At 47.5% G+C, this 12183-nt stretch overlaps 1 protein-coding gene across 1 annotated transcript in view; it reads right to left on the reverse strand.

The window, feature by feature from the left end:
* The window catches only part of SLC44A4 (solute carrier family 44 member 4), a 59876-nt gene extending 48127 nt beyond the window's left edge, over positions 1 to 11749 (reverse strand). The window contains exon 1 of the mRNA XM_083601012.1: positions 11535 to 11749. Coding sequence (XP_083457138.1) covers positions 11535 to 11562 — 28 coding nt within the window. The 5' untranslated portion in view covers positions 11563 to 11749. The remainder of the gene's footprint in view (positions 1 to 11534) is intronic.
* Positions 11750 to 12183: the final 434 nt, after the last annotated feature.

Here is a 12183-nt window from a genome sequence, read left to right on the forward strand (position 1 = left end):
ATAAAGTCTGCTCAGCCTTCTGCGGAGACAGGCTGTTATGTTCAGGTCCTGGTTCTGGGCTTCACTTTAGCCACTGTGAGAACAGGATCCTGGCCTAGGTGGGCCCTCAGACTGAACTAGCAGGCTTCTTTTTCATGTGAGGAACCTCAATCTTCCTCCCAGATGATTCCCTGTCTTTCCAAGTCACACTCCTCATATCCTCAAGTACTTTTGCCTGGCTGGAATGTGTCCTCGGACTCCAGGAACACCTCTTGCTCGTCTGGATGGAGGAGGCAGAGGGGTGTGTATGTTTAGAAACTAGCCTGTAACACAAATGTAAAATTGTTTACATGCGTTTCTGTGCCCACTTTTCCCTCTGGCATTTTGGTACACGTTACTTGGTCGGAGAACCGCACTGCGGAATTTGGAGATACGTGAATTGTGAAGGGTGGCTGTATGTCAGTCCGCGTTTTATTTTGGACAATGCGAACTACATAGGTTCACCTTTAATTACACACTGAGTCAAATTTGTCCCTGCTGAGCTTTACTGACAACCAAGCTACCTCACTCTGCCTAGCGGTAGCACCACCCAGAGTCAGTACAGTCATAGCTCGGTTCTCAAACACCTTGTGACTCAAATGTTTTGGCTCCCAAACGCCGGTTTTCAAACGTTTTTTGGAAGCTGAACGTCTGAGGCGGCTTTCGATTGAGTTCAGGAAGCTCCTGCGGCCAATTGGAAGCCGTGCCTTGTTTTTCGAACGTTTTCGGAAGTCGAAACCTTGGTTTGCTGTCAGGCCCGTTGTCCAAACCTGCTTTGAGAATCCCTTTGAGAAACATATTTTGGTTCTGAATAGCCTCAGCTTGGTCTAGTCACCACTTGAATTTTCCATAATACAGTGGTACCTCAGGTTAAGTACTTAATTCGTTCCAGAGGTCCGTACTTAACCTGAAACTGTTCTTAACCTGAAGCACCACTTTAGCTAATGGGGCCTCCCGCTGCTGCTGTGCGGCTGGAGCATGATTTCTGTTCCCACCCTGAAGCAAAGTTCTTAACCTGAGGTACTATTTCTGGGTTAGCGGAGTCTGTAACCTGAAGCGTATGTAACCCGAGGTACAGGTAGGGATGCCATAGTCTGAAGAGCAAAAAAAGAGGACACATTCACCAACTTTTACTTTTAACTATGGATCGCTATGACTACTCTCATTTTACATGCCCATGAAAAACAGGATGCGTCCTGGGAAAAGAGGACATGGGGCAACCCTAAATTAGCTCCAGGGCACAGGTGATAAATCAAGATGGCGGCTACACTCAGCTCCCTGCTGCTGGGGCCCTCTGCTTTGAGGGCACCTGACCTTCAAACCTACATCTGTCCCTGAACTGTTTTAAATGGCTGCCTTGAGGGATGCTCAAGTGTTTTATGGTTGGGAGTGCATCACTAAGGTCTGAAGGCCATTCACAGTAATGAAGCCTCACCCTGAACATTCCTGGAGAGAAAGAGATCAAGAAACATCCTTTGCTTTCAAGCCAGAATTGCTCTGGGCTTGTCCTCAGGACGTTGGTGGCGTGAGGAGCAGCATACATTCAGATGGTTAGGGTCTGCATAATCCGGTTTATGAGAAGAGATACGGCTTTCAGGAAAGCCACTCTCAAGCCATAACGCCATCAACTTTCATGGAACCATATAACCCAACAGTGAGTGTAAAAGTAGACTGGGACACGTTTTTAGATCTCTGCACAATTGGCAGTCCATCACCAAGGGGTTCTGCTTCCTAGACATTTAACAAAAGCAACAAGAAAAAGACACCATTTCCTCTCAACTCACAGCTGCATCCGCCAAACAAGTAGACCTACTTAAATGTGCCCAAGTTGGTCATATCCATTAATACAGTGGTGACTGGTAAGTGAAAAGGCAGCAGAGCCAACAGGAGACCCTACAAGTGTCTCTATTTTCCAGTTTCTGGTTTGATCCTGGAACATCCCGCTTTTCCTTAAAGGTAAAGGGACTCCTGACCATCAGGTCGTGTCGTGACCGACTCTGGGGTTGCGCAGCGCTCATCTCGCTTTATTGGCCGAGGGAGCCGGGTGTACAGCTTCTGGGTCATGTGGTCAGCACGACTAAGCCCCTTCTGGCGAACCAGAGCAGTGCACGGAAACGCTGTTTACCTTCCCGCCGGAGCGGTACCTATTTATCTACTTGCACTTTGACGTGCTTTCGAACTGCTGGTTGGCAGGAGCAGGGACCGAGCAACAGAAGCTCACCCCGTTGCGGGGATTCGAACCACCGACCTTCTGATCGGCAAGTTCTAGGCTCTGTGGTTTAACCCACAGTGCCACCCGCATTCCCTGCTTTTCCTTAGGACATCCCTTATTGTCATGAGAGAAATGTTTGAGGGTGTGGGGTTATGCAACCCCGGAGTCAAGGAGATAAGTAACTATACAACCTTTGGAAGACAACTGAAGGGTGTACAGGGAAGTTTTTTTTAATGTTTAATGTTTTTATTATGTTTTTATATATGTTGGAAGCGGCCCAGAATGACTGGAGACAACCCAATCAGATGAACGGGGTACAAATAATAAAATTATTCTTGTTGTTATAAGAATTTTAAGGTCTCAAATATAGAAAATTCATAAATGCACACATATCAAAATATAAGAACCATGTGTCTGAAATAGTATGGGAGAACTATCCTGAAGCCATTTTTGACTCACCCAACAACCTCAAATATTCCTCTGCAGTAAGGGAAGCAAATGGGGAAAGTCTTCCCATTGTCTTTTTGCTGGCAATTCCTGTCTTAAGGGCGTGTATTTGTGTATGAATAGAGTGAGCCTGTGACCTGGATTCAGGAACTAAAGTATTAACTATCACAAAAGAATGGCCAGACTGCCCAGGTAATGCAATCAGTGACTATTATCAGTTATCCTGGCAAACAGGATTTCAGCTGTAGACTGCCTCCTTCTGTTACGTATGCAGGATTCTTTTTTTGGGGGGGTCTTGGGCTACAGGGTGGGCAATTTCAAAAGCCTATATAGGGGCTTGCGCACCATTGTTCAGGGTTCTCCTCCCTCCTGCATGGGGTGAGTGGGGACCCTGCTGCAACAGTTCCTTGAATAAAGATCCGGCTTACTAGCTGCTTTGCTTCTCAATATATTCTGGTTGGCCTGTGTTATTTCTCATACCAATAGGGAACTCACTTAAGGACTCTACAGTGGTACCTCTGGTTAAGAACTTAATTCGTTCCAGAGGTCCATTCTTAACTTGAAACTGTTCTTAACCTGAGGTACCACTTTAGCTAATGGGGCCTCCTGTGGCCGCCGCACAATTTCTGCTCTCATCCTGAGGTAAAGTTCTTAACCTGAGGTACTACTTCTGGGTTAGCGGAGTCTGTAACCTGAAGCGTTTGTAACCTGAGGTGCCACTGTATATGTGCTCTGGAATACTCCATAAGGGAAATGGAGCAGTTTTTCTTATAACATTGTTATTATGGAATACGTCCTTATTGTCATTGGATAAATGTTGGACCATAAAGAAGGCTGATTGCCGAAGAATTGATGCTTTTGAATTCTGGTGCTGGAGGAGACTCTTGAGAGTCCCATGGACTGCAAGAAGATCAAACCTCTCCATTCTGAAGGAAATCAGCCCTGAGTGCTCACTGGAAGGACAGATCGTGAAGCTGAGGCTCCAATACTTTGGCCATCTCATGAGAAGAGAAGACTCCCTGGAAAAGACCCTAATGTTGGGAAAGATGGAGGGCACAAGGAGAAGGGGACGACAGAGGACGAGATGGTTGGACAGTTCTTGAAGCTACCAGCATGAGTTTGACCAAACTGCGGGAGGCAGTGGAAGACAGGAGTGCCTGGCGTGCTCTGGTCCATGGGGTCACGAAGAGTCGGACACGACTAAACGACTCAACAACAACAACAAATGTTGAAGGGTATGCAACAGTGGCTGGAACCAGAGCCATTGCCAGGTCAGAGCCAGCTCCTTATTTCGCCTCCACCGTCCCCTTGAACACTCGGCTTTTCCCCTTACAGAACTCAGCAGGGAGGACAATGGAAGGATAGAAAAGCATTAAATAAACAAGTGTGACAACACCAAGCGGAAATGGTGTAGAACACCTTTAAAAAGGCTTGGGTTTCCTCATACCAAACCACTCTGGCCATGCATCTGACTGGCTATGTTTCCCCATAAGAACCACAAAAGCAATGATCCAATTCCTTCCTGCTTGCTTCTGCATTTATTTAAGTACAGCATTTGCTTAGGGTGTCTTCACCCTTCAGTTTCAGGTATTTTGCAGGACTGAGCCAAGCGCATACAGGAGGTTTAAGTTAGTGCATTTAAAGCCCTCTATCCCCCTAGTGAAACAAATCCCAAAAAAGTGCAAAAAGTAGACTTTTTGCAGTTTGGGACATGGCAGGGAAATCCACTGTGAAGTGTGGAAGAGGTGAATGAGTAACAAGGAGATGCATGAATGCTCCTTGCCATATAACCGCCCTGTGAACAAACTGGAACGAATGCTCAACAAAGGCTGTGCATTATCGAGGCACCGCATAAGCTTTGTTCAACAAATCAGGATGAATGCTAAATAATTGAATTGTCAGAAGGAGGAGGAGACCTGAAGCTCGCCGTTCGTTGATGGCGATGTGGCAGGTGCAAATCGCCATGTTACCTCGGTGTGTTTTGTGTCTGGGTTGCAAGAAACGTGAAGTCACTCTTATTTTTAATGGGCAATATTTTATTCTGAGGCATTCTGTTCCCAGAGGTGCACAGATTCACAGCTATAAAACTTAGCTCTAAATAACATGGGGCACAATAAAGAAGAAGGTACCTCTGAGCCCGTGCAGAGTCTCTACCTCATCTCACTGAGATATCACAGCTGGTCATCATATTTCAGGTTTTCAGAATGTTGTGGGGGGAGAGAGGGAGAAATTTCTCTCAAGGTAAGTATTCAGGTGTCACCTGGCGAAGTTGTTTGTCAGTAGATTTGAGGAGGACATAAAATAAGGGTGGTTTTTTCCACAGGGTGCACAAATTCCTATGGAACTCACTGCCACAAGCTGTGGCAATGACTATTGCCTTTTGGCAACTTGTCAATAAAGCTCCAGAGAGAAGCTGGAGAAACTACCATCTACAGAAACACTAGAACTCCCTGCCTTTTGACATATGGCGGGCATCTTCACTGAACACTTTTCGGTACCTGCTTAAAACAACTTAGCCCATAAATTATTATTTTATTATCATTTTTATTCACTGTTTTTTTAAAAATTAAATTTTTATACTGTCCTTCATCCGAAGATCTCAGTGTGGTTCGCAACAGGAAAATACAACATGAAAATCCAAAATACATAATAAAACAAAAACAAACCGTGTTGACACGTTTTAATGTATTTTTTGTTCATTGCTGGTTTTAATTGCTCTTCAAATGTTTTTAAATTGCTTGTTTGCAACTGCTTTTCATTGATAACGTCAATATTTCTGGTAAACTAACCAGACGTATTTGTTACGTTCCAGCATGTATATACATGTAGTTAAATAAAACAAAAATCAAAGCTAGCTTATCTCCTGCTTCCATTTAAAGAGAGTTTTGCTCCCTGAAGAAGGAAACTGCCCTTTCCATAATAACCTTGACTGATTTTATAGTTTGCCAGAAAGGCTGCTGCACTTCCTTGTCTCAGTCTGGACTGAGGTGAGCAAATATCCGCCTTATTCACCTTTTAGATCTTGTTCAGCTACACACCCTCTTGGATAAACACTCCAGCTGTTTGCCTTAGGACCACTGCCTGCCCCACAAGATCCAGGATACCCCCCAAGAGTCATTTAGTCCAACCCCATCTTTTACCCAGCGCAGAACTCGAACCCACAACCCTGAGATTAAGAGTCTCATGCTCTGCTGAATGAAAGTTTTAAAGACCTCTAAAGTTACTTTACGGCAGGGGTCAGCAGCCTTTTTCAGCCGTGGGCTGGTCCACCGTCCCTCAGACCATGTGGTGGGCCGGACTATATTTTGAAAAAAATAATAATAATGAACGAATTCCTATGCCCCACAAATAACCCAGAGATGCTTTTTAAATAAAAGCACACATTCTACTCATGTAAAAACAATAGGCAGGCCCCACCAATAACCCAGAGAAGCATTTTAAATAAAAGGACACATTCTACTCATGTAAAAAGCTGGTTCCTGGACCGTCCGCGAGCCGGATTGAGAAGGCAAATGGGCCGCATCCGGCCCCTGGGCCTTAGTTTGCCTACCCCTGATTTACAGGATGAGTAAAACACTTTGCAGGAAAAGTGCAAGATAACCATTGCTTGGATGTAACCCTCACCCTAACCTCCACCACAAACCTACCAGGATGGATTGCTCAGCAAACAGGTCTTTTGGAAGTTCCCCAAAATTCCTCCAGACTCGCAGCCTTTCTCAACCTGTGGGTCCCCAGATGTTGTTGAACTACAACTCCCATCACCCCTAGCTAGCAAGGCCAGAGCTCAGGGAGTTGTAGTCCAACAACATCTGGGGACCCACAAGTTGAGAACCGCTGCTCCAGAGGAAAGAAAGGGAAGGCCCATAAGGAGGGAGGGATGCTAGAATTCTGCCCCATGCCTTTCCCCCCATGACTCTTGACCTGTTCCCTGAACTCTGATCCCAAGGCGACGACCAAAAGTTGGGAAGCTATATAAATGATTCCTTCAAAATGACTCTCCTGTTTACTGTTTGCTTGCTTACATTCAGAGTGAGCCGTCCACTCTCTCACTTCCTGGTTTCCTCCTTCCAAGTGACAACAGAAAGACCTGCATTTCTCCACCAAGGGGGTGCTTGCCAAAATGCGCCCAAAATCATTATTCATAGGAATGGCTCTGCTGCCCTCACACTTAAAATTCCAGTGATGGTTTCTAGGAAGGGAAAGCTATGATAGAGGCATTTGTGGAATCCAGGATCAGGAAGAAGCCTGAAGTGGATAACTTCAACTCGCAATATTGTGTAAGTGTTTTATAGCCAGTTACCACGCAACTGGTGTTAAACATTTAGCTATTATGCCTTGAAACAACTTATGACGTAGACTGTTGATTTCCTGGAGTAGCTGTTTATTTGCTAACTTTATACACGCAGCCTGACACTCTACTCTCTTCTCATTAACAGACGGCGACTCAGCAAGAGATAGTAAAGGTAAAGGTACCCCTGCCCGTGCGGGCCAGTCTTGCCAGACTCTAGGGTTGTGCGCTCATCTCACTCTAGAGGCCAGGAGCCAGCGCTGTCCGCAGACACTTCCAGGTCATGTGGCCAGCGTGACGAAGCTGCTCTGGCGAGCCAGCGCAGCACACGGAACGCCGTTTACCTTCCCGCTGGTAAGCGGTCCCTATTTATCTACTTGCACCCGAGGGTGCTTTCGAACTGCTAGGTTGGCAGGCGCTGGGACCGAACGACGGGAGCGCACCCCGCCGCGGGGATTCGAACCGCCGACAATGCGATCGGCAAGTCCTAGGCGCTGAAGTTTTACCCACAGCGCCACCCGCGTCCCTGCACAGCAAGAGATATAATGTTAAAATAATTAACATTATTGTAATTGAGTACAGCAATTGATCAGAAGGTTGGCGGTTCAAATCCCCACGATGGGGTGAGCTCCCGTTGCTCGGTTCGAAAGCACGTCAAAGTGCAAGTAGATAAATAGGTACCGCTCTGGCGGGAAGGTAAATGGCGTTTCCGTGCGCTGCTCTGGTTCGCCAGAAGCGGCTTAGTCATGCTGGCCACATGACCCGGAAGCTGTACGCCGGCTCCCTCGGCCAATAAAGCGAGATGAGCGTCACAACCCCAGAGTCGGCCACGACTGGACCTAATGGTCAGGGGTCCCTTTACCTTTACCTTTAATTGAGTAAAGTAGGCTGGACTCAGTCCGTTGTCATGCTGTTAGCAAGACAGAGGGGATTACTGAGTCTTGGGTATGAACCTTCCCAAAAAGAAATGGTATCAAGATGAAGAAGGCATGGTGTTGGGAACTTAATATTGCAAAAAAAATATGGATATTTCAAATATCACAGACAAGTGGAGCCAGTGTGGTTTGTTGGTTAGAGTGCTGAACTAGGACTGGGGAGACAGGGGTTCAAATCAGTCATTAAGTTCACTGGGCAACTGTGGGCCACTCACCATCTCTCAGCCTTAACCACTTTGCAGGCTCATTGTGGAAACAGAATAGGGAAGTGGGAATCACCTTCAGCCCCTTAGATGAAAGGCAGGATATAAAAATAACGATAAATTACAGGTCGCCAAGTGGTTTTGTGGTTTTTTTAATGGGTTTCTCCCAAGAACGGCAAGTCTGGGGAAAACACAGCCAGCCTTTCGATGACAATAATGTCATGTGGTCAACTGTGGAAAACTTGCAAGCAGGAGGAGACCCAAAGGTTTTCAGAAGTGGGATGATTTCCAGCAAAGCAGCCTGTTGCAGCAGGACAAACAAAAGGACTTGTGGCACCTTAAAGGCCAGGCAGTTTTGTCGTGGCATCAGCTTTCATGTCCACCTGGCGCAGGAAGCACAAGCCTCAATGTTGTAAACGGCCACAGCTCTAACTGAAATTGTTACCATGGGCCCATCAGCACTACACATTCAAAGCAGTATCAAAACACTTTAAACTGTCACGCCTCTCCGCAAAAGAATCCAGGAAACTATAGCTTGTTAAGTGTGCCAGGAGTTGTTAGGAGACCCCTACTGCTCTCCCAGAGTTTCCTGGGAAGAGGGATTTGGCTGTTAAACCACTTGGAGGAAACGGCAGTTTTGTGAGGGGTCTCCGAACAAACTCTCACCAGCTTGAATAAGCCAGGATTCTTCAGGGGAAGCCCCAAAGAAGACTGTTTTAAAAGTGGGGTGATACAGCTTCAAATGTTCAACGCAGACAGAGCCTTTCATTTCCCTCTGACCTCACAGCTTACAACTGTTTGCAAACATGTGCCTATACACCTACCAATGACGGTTTAAACTCAAGACATCTGATGAACCAAACTCTAACCCACAAAACCTATGCACTAATGGCGTTTGTTCATATCTAAGGTGCCACAAGACTCACAGTGGAAAAGCAGACCTGTCATGTTTGCAAGAGCTGCAATGGATTGTTGAATTCATCATTCTAAATTTTACCATACGTAAGGAGAGTCCCTGATGAATCTGGCCAAAGGCCCATCTATTCCAGCATCCTATCATTTATTTCCTTTTAATTATCACGTTAGGCTTTCTTTTCTTTTTTTCTACCCCTCTACAAAAGTTGAAGTGCAGTATATAATAAGCAAAAAGGGCTTCCAGGTGGTGCTAGCCGTACTTCTCCCTTGCAGACAGCAGAGGGTGCATTTCCCTTCTTAAAGGTAAAGGGACCCCTGACCATTAGGTCCAGTCGCGGACGACTCTGGGGTTGCGGCACGCATCTCGCTTTATTGGCCGAGGGAGCTGGCGTACAGCTTCCAGGTCTTGTGGCCAGCATGACTAAGCCGCTTCTGGCGAACCAGAGCAGTGCACGGAAACGCCGTTTACCTTTCCGCTGGAGCGGTCCCTATTTATCTACTTGCACTTTCATGTGCTTTCGAACTGCTAGGTTGGCAGGAGCAGGGACCGAGCAACGGGAGCTCACCCCGTCGCGGGGATTCGAACCGCCGGCCTTCTGATCGGAAAGCCCTAGGCTCTGTGGTTTAACCCACAGCGCCACCCGCGTCCCTATATTTCCCTTCTTACGTAGAACCAAACAGGGAGAGTAAATTGTGACGGTCCCTTAACTATCTCCATGGTTGTGAAAGTTTGTGCAGCAATAAGAGAGGGAGCTACAAATCAGGAAGAGCCGCCCTGCAGCTAAAATCTTACCTCTTGCTATGAGGTCAAGGCCTTTGGCAAGTCTCCCCCTCTCTGGATCTCAGCTTCCCACCTGAAACACCAGCCTCCCTTGCAAGGTTGTTGTAAGCGTCACAAGAGAACCACCTAGGCGGCATTCTGTTGAGTGTTCTAAAGCACTATAAAAATGTTACTTATTTTTTTAGCTGCTTTGTTCTTGGGAGCTGGACTCCTGGTCAACCTGAGTCCAGAGCTGTCTGTTCTGGCTGGGGGGAGTCGCTCTCTGGGGTTTCGAATCCCGGCTATTCGGTTCTTTCAGCTGAAGATATATAGGACTGAAGCAGAGACCCTCTTGCAGGAAAAGCATGTCCTCGACCAATGCGCCTTCACACCACCACTAAAGGCTACATTCGTGTTTCCTAAGCTTTGGTCTCCAGCTGTTTTGGGACTACAGTTCCCACCATCCCTGACCGCTGATCCTGCTACCTTGGGATGATGGGAGTTGTAGTCCAAAAACAGCTGGAGACCCAAGTTTGGCAAAACTTTTATTCCATCATGTAACCCAGGGTTTTTCAGAGTTTTTAAATCCATTTTCTTTTTCCACACACCCACCCAGTCCAGTTTAGAAGCAGAACCAAGTTTAAATGTCCCCTAAGTCTGAGGATGTTTATCTGAACTGAGCACATTACCCCTCGCCTGTGCTAACACGCCCCGCAATCATTCCCCTCCCCTTTTGTCAAACGCTTGATTTTAAGCTCCTCGGGGCAGGGAACTTCTCACGCGCCACTGACGGCACTACACAAATAAAATATATCAACCATGCATGCAAAAAACGAGATCCGATACTCCGTCTCCAAACATGCAAACACACATTTCTGGACCCTGGAAGCGGCTTGAGCTGAATCCGACCCAAAGAGCCCGTAACAAGGAAGTGGGTTTTCCATTTACTCCTCCGGACCAATTAAATGCATAAAATAAAACATCCACGTGAGCCCAGCTTGTCTCAGTTAACTCCCCACCAAAAACAAAAGGGCACGTGTCATTTGCTGATTTGTGTTCAAGTTTCTGAAACCCACCCCAAAGTGTTTCCTACTTTCTCCCCCTTGCCCATCCCAAGTGGCCCAACACATCCGGCGCGAAAGCCTCTCCCAAAATGCTGTGTTCCCATTTCAAAGCCACCAAACTCCCCATCCTCCGAAACTATTTCCTGATCTAAGACAAATACATCCCCTCCGCCCCCCAGATCTCAGAGATGGTGGATGAGGGGCATTTGCGTAGCCAGAGGGGCAGGGGCATGGCAGCTGCCTCCCCCCCCCCCCACTCTTAATCAAGTAAATAAATTAAAAATACTTAGGGTAGAAACTGTTGGGGGAAAAAAATTCTGAGCACTTGGGGTCGAAAGAAAGTAATTTCAAACAACTGTCGTGGGGACTTTTCATTCCGACTGAGCCAGGCAGAGAGAGGATGACGACAGGTGGGTGACCCGCCCCTCCCTTAAGATAAATCCTGGCTGTGCCCAGGTGAAAAAAGAACAGAGAATTTGGCTTTGGGTGTCCCCCTCCCCCAAGATACACTCCACTTTCAATCCCAACTTCCCATCCTGCACCCCAGACACTCCATGCGCGCTCACACAAAGCCGATTTCTCCAGATTTTAAAAAAGGGGGGGTTTCCCCCGTTTTGCCACCCAACATCACAACACCCCCCGAGTCCTGAAGCTTGGGGACCACCGCCCCCCCACACACACAATGGACTCACCATAGGGGCTGACGGCTTGGCTCCCCATGGCCCAGGGTCGCCACCTGATCCCAGGACTGTGCAAGGACGGCGGCGAATGCTTCGAAAGGGAGATTCTGATCTGGAACCTGTTGCTTAGCAGTTGCCTGCCAGCCTCCCTCCTCCCGCTTTGACATCACCGCCGCCCTGCCTGGCGCGGGAGAGACACACCTGCTGGCTGCGCTCACCTGCCTCTCAGCCCGGCCACGCCCCCTGCCCGCGCGGCCACGCCCACGCCACGCCCCCTGCCGCCGGACGCGCGGCGCCTTAACCCGGCCAGAGGCTGGACGCGATCTCCTCCACCCTCTTCCCCTCCTCTCTCGTTGCTCTTCGGGATCCCAGGCAGCCACCCTGATTTTCAGCCTCATTCCACGTGCTCCAAAGTTCTCCCGAATAAAAACAACTCGGAACCTCAACATTGGGGATCCGCCCCCCAACCAAAAAAAAACCGGGGCCAAGGTTTGGCAGTTTTGCAGAGGAAAAACCCCTGTTTTGCAGCAGCCCCCAAACTAATTGATACTCAAACGGGGAGGGGGTAACTGGTATCACCCCAAAACCCAAATGATTTTTTTTTTAGTAAGAAGGCAATAGGGTATCAAACACTAAAAACTCCCCTGAAAAATATTTTTGC

The sequence above is a fragment of the Podarcis filfolensis genome, assembly GCF_964270895.1.
Source record: "Podarcis filfolensis genome assembly, chromosome: 2".
NCBI classification, from domain to species: Eukaryota; Metazoa; Chordata; class Lepidosauria; order Squamata; family Lacertidae; genus Podarcis; species Podarcis filfolensis.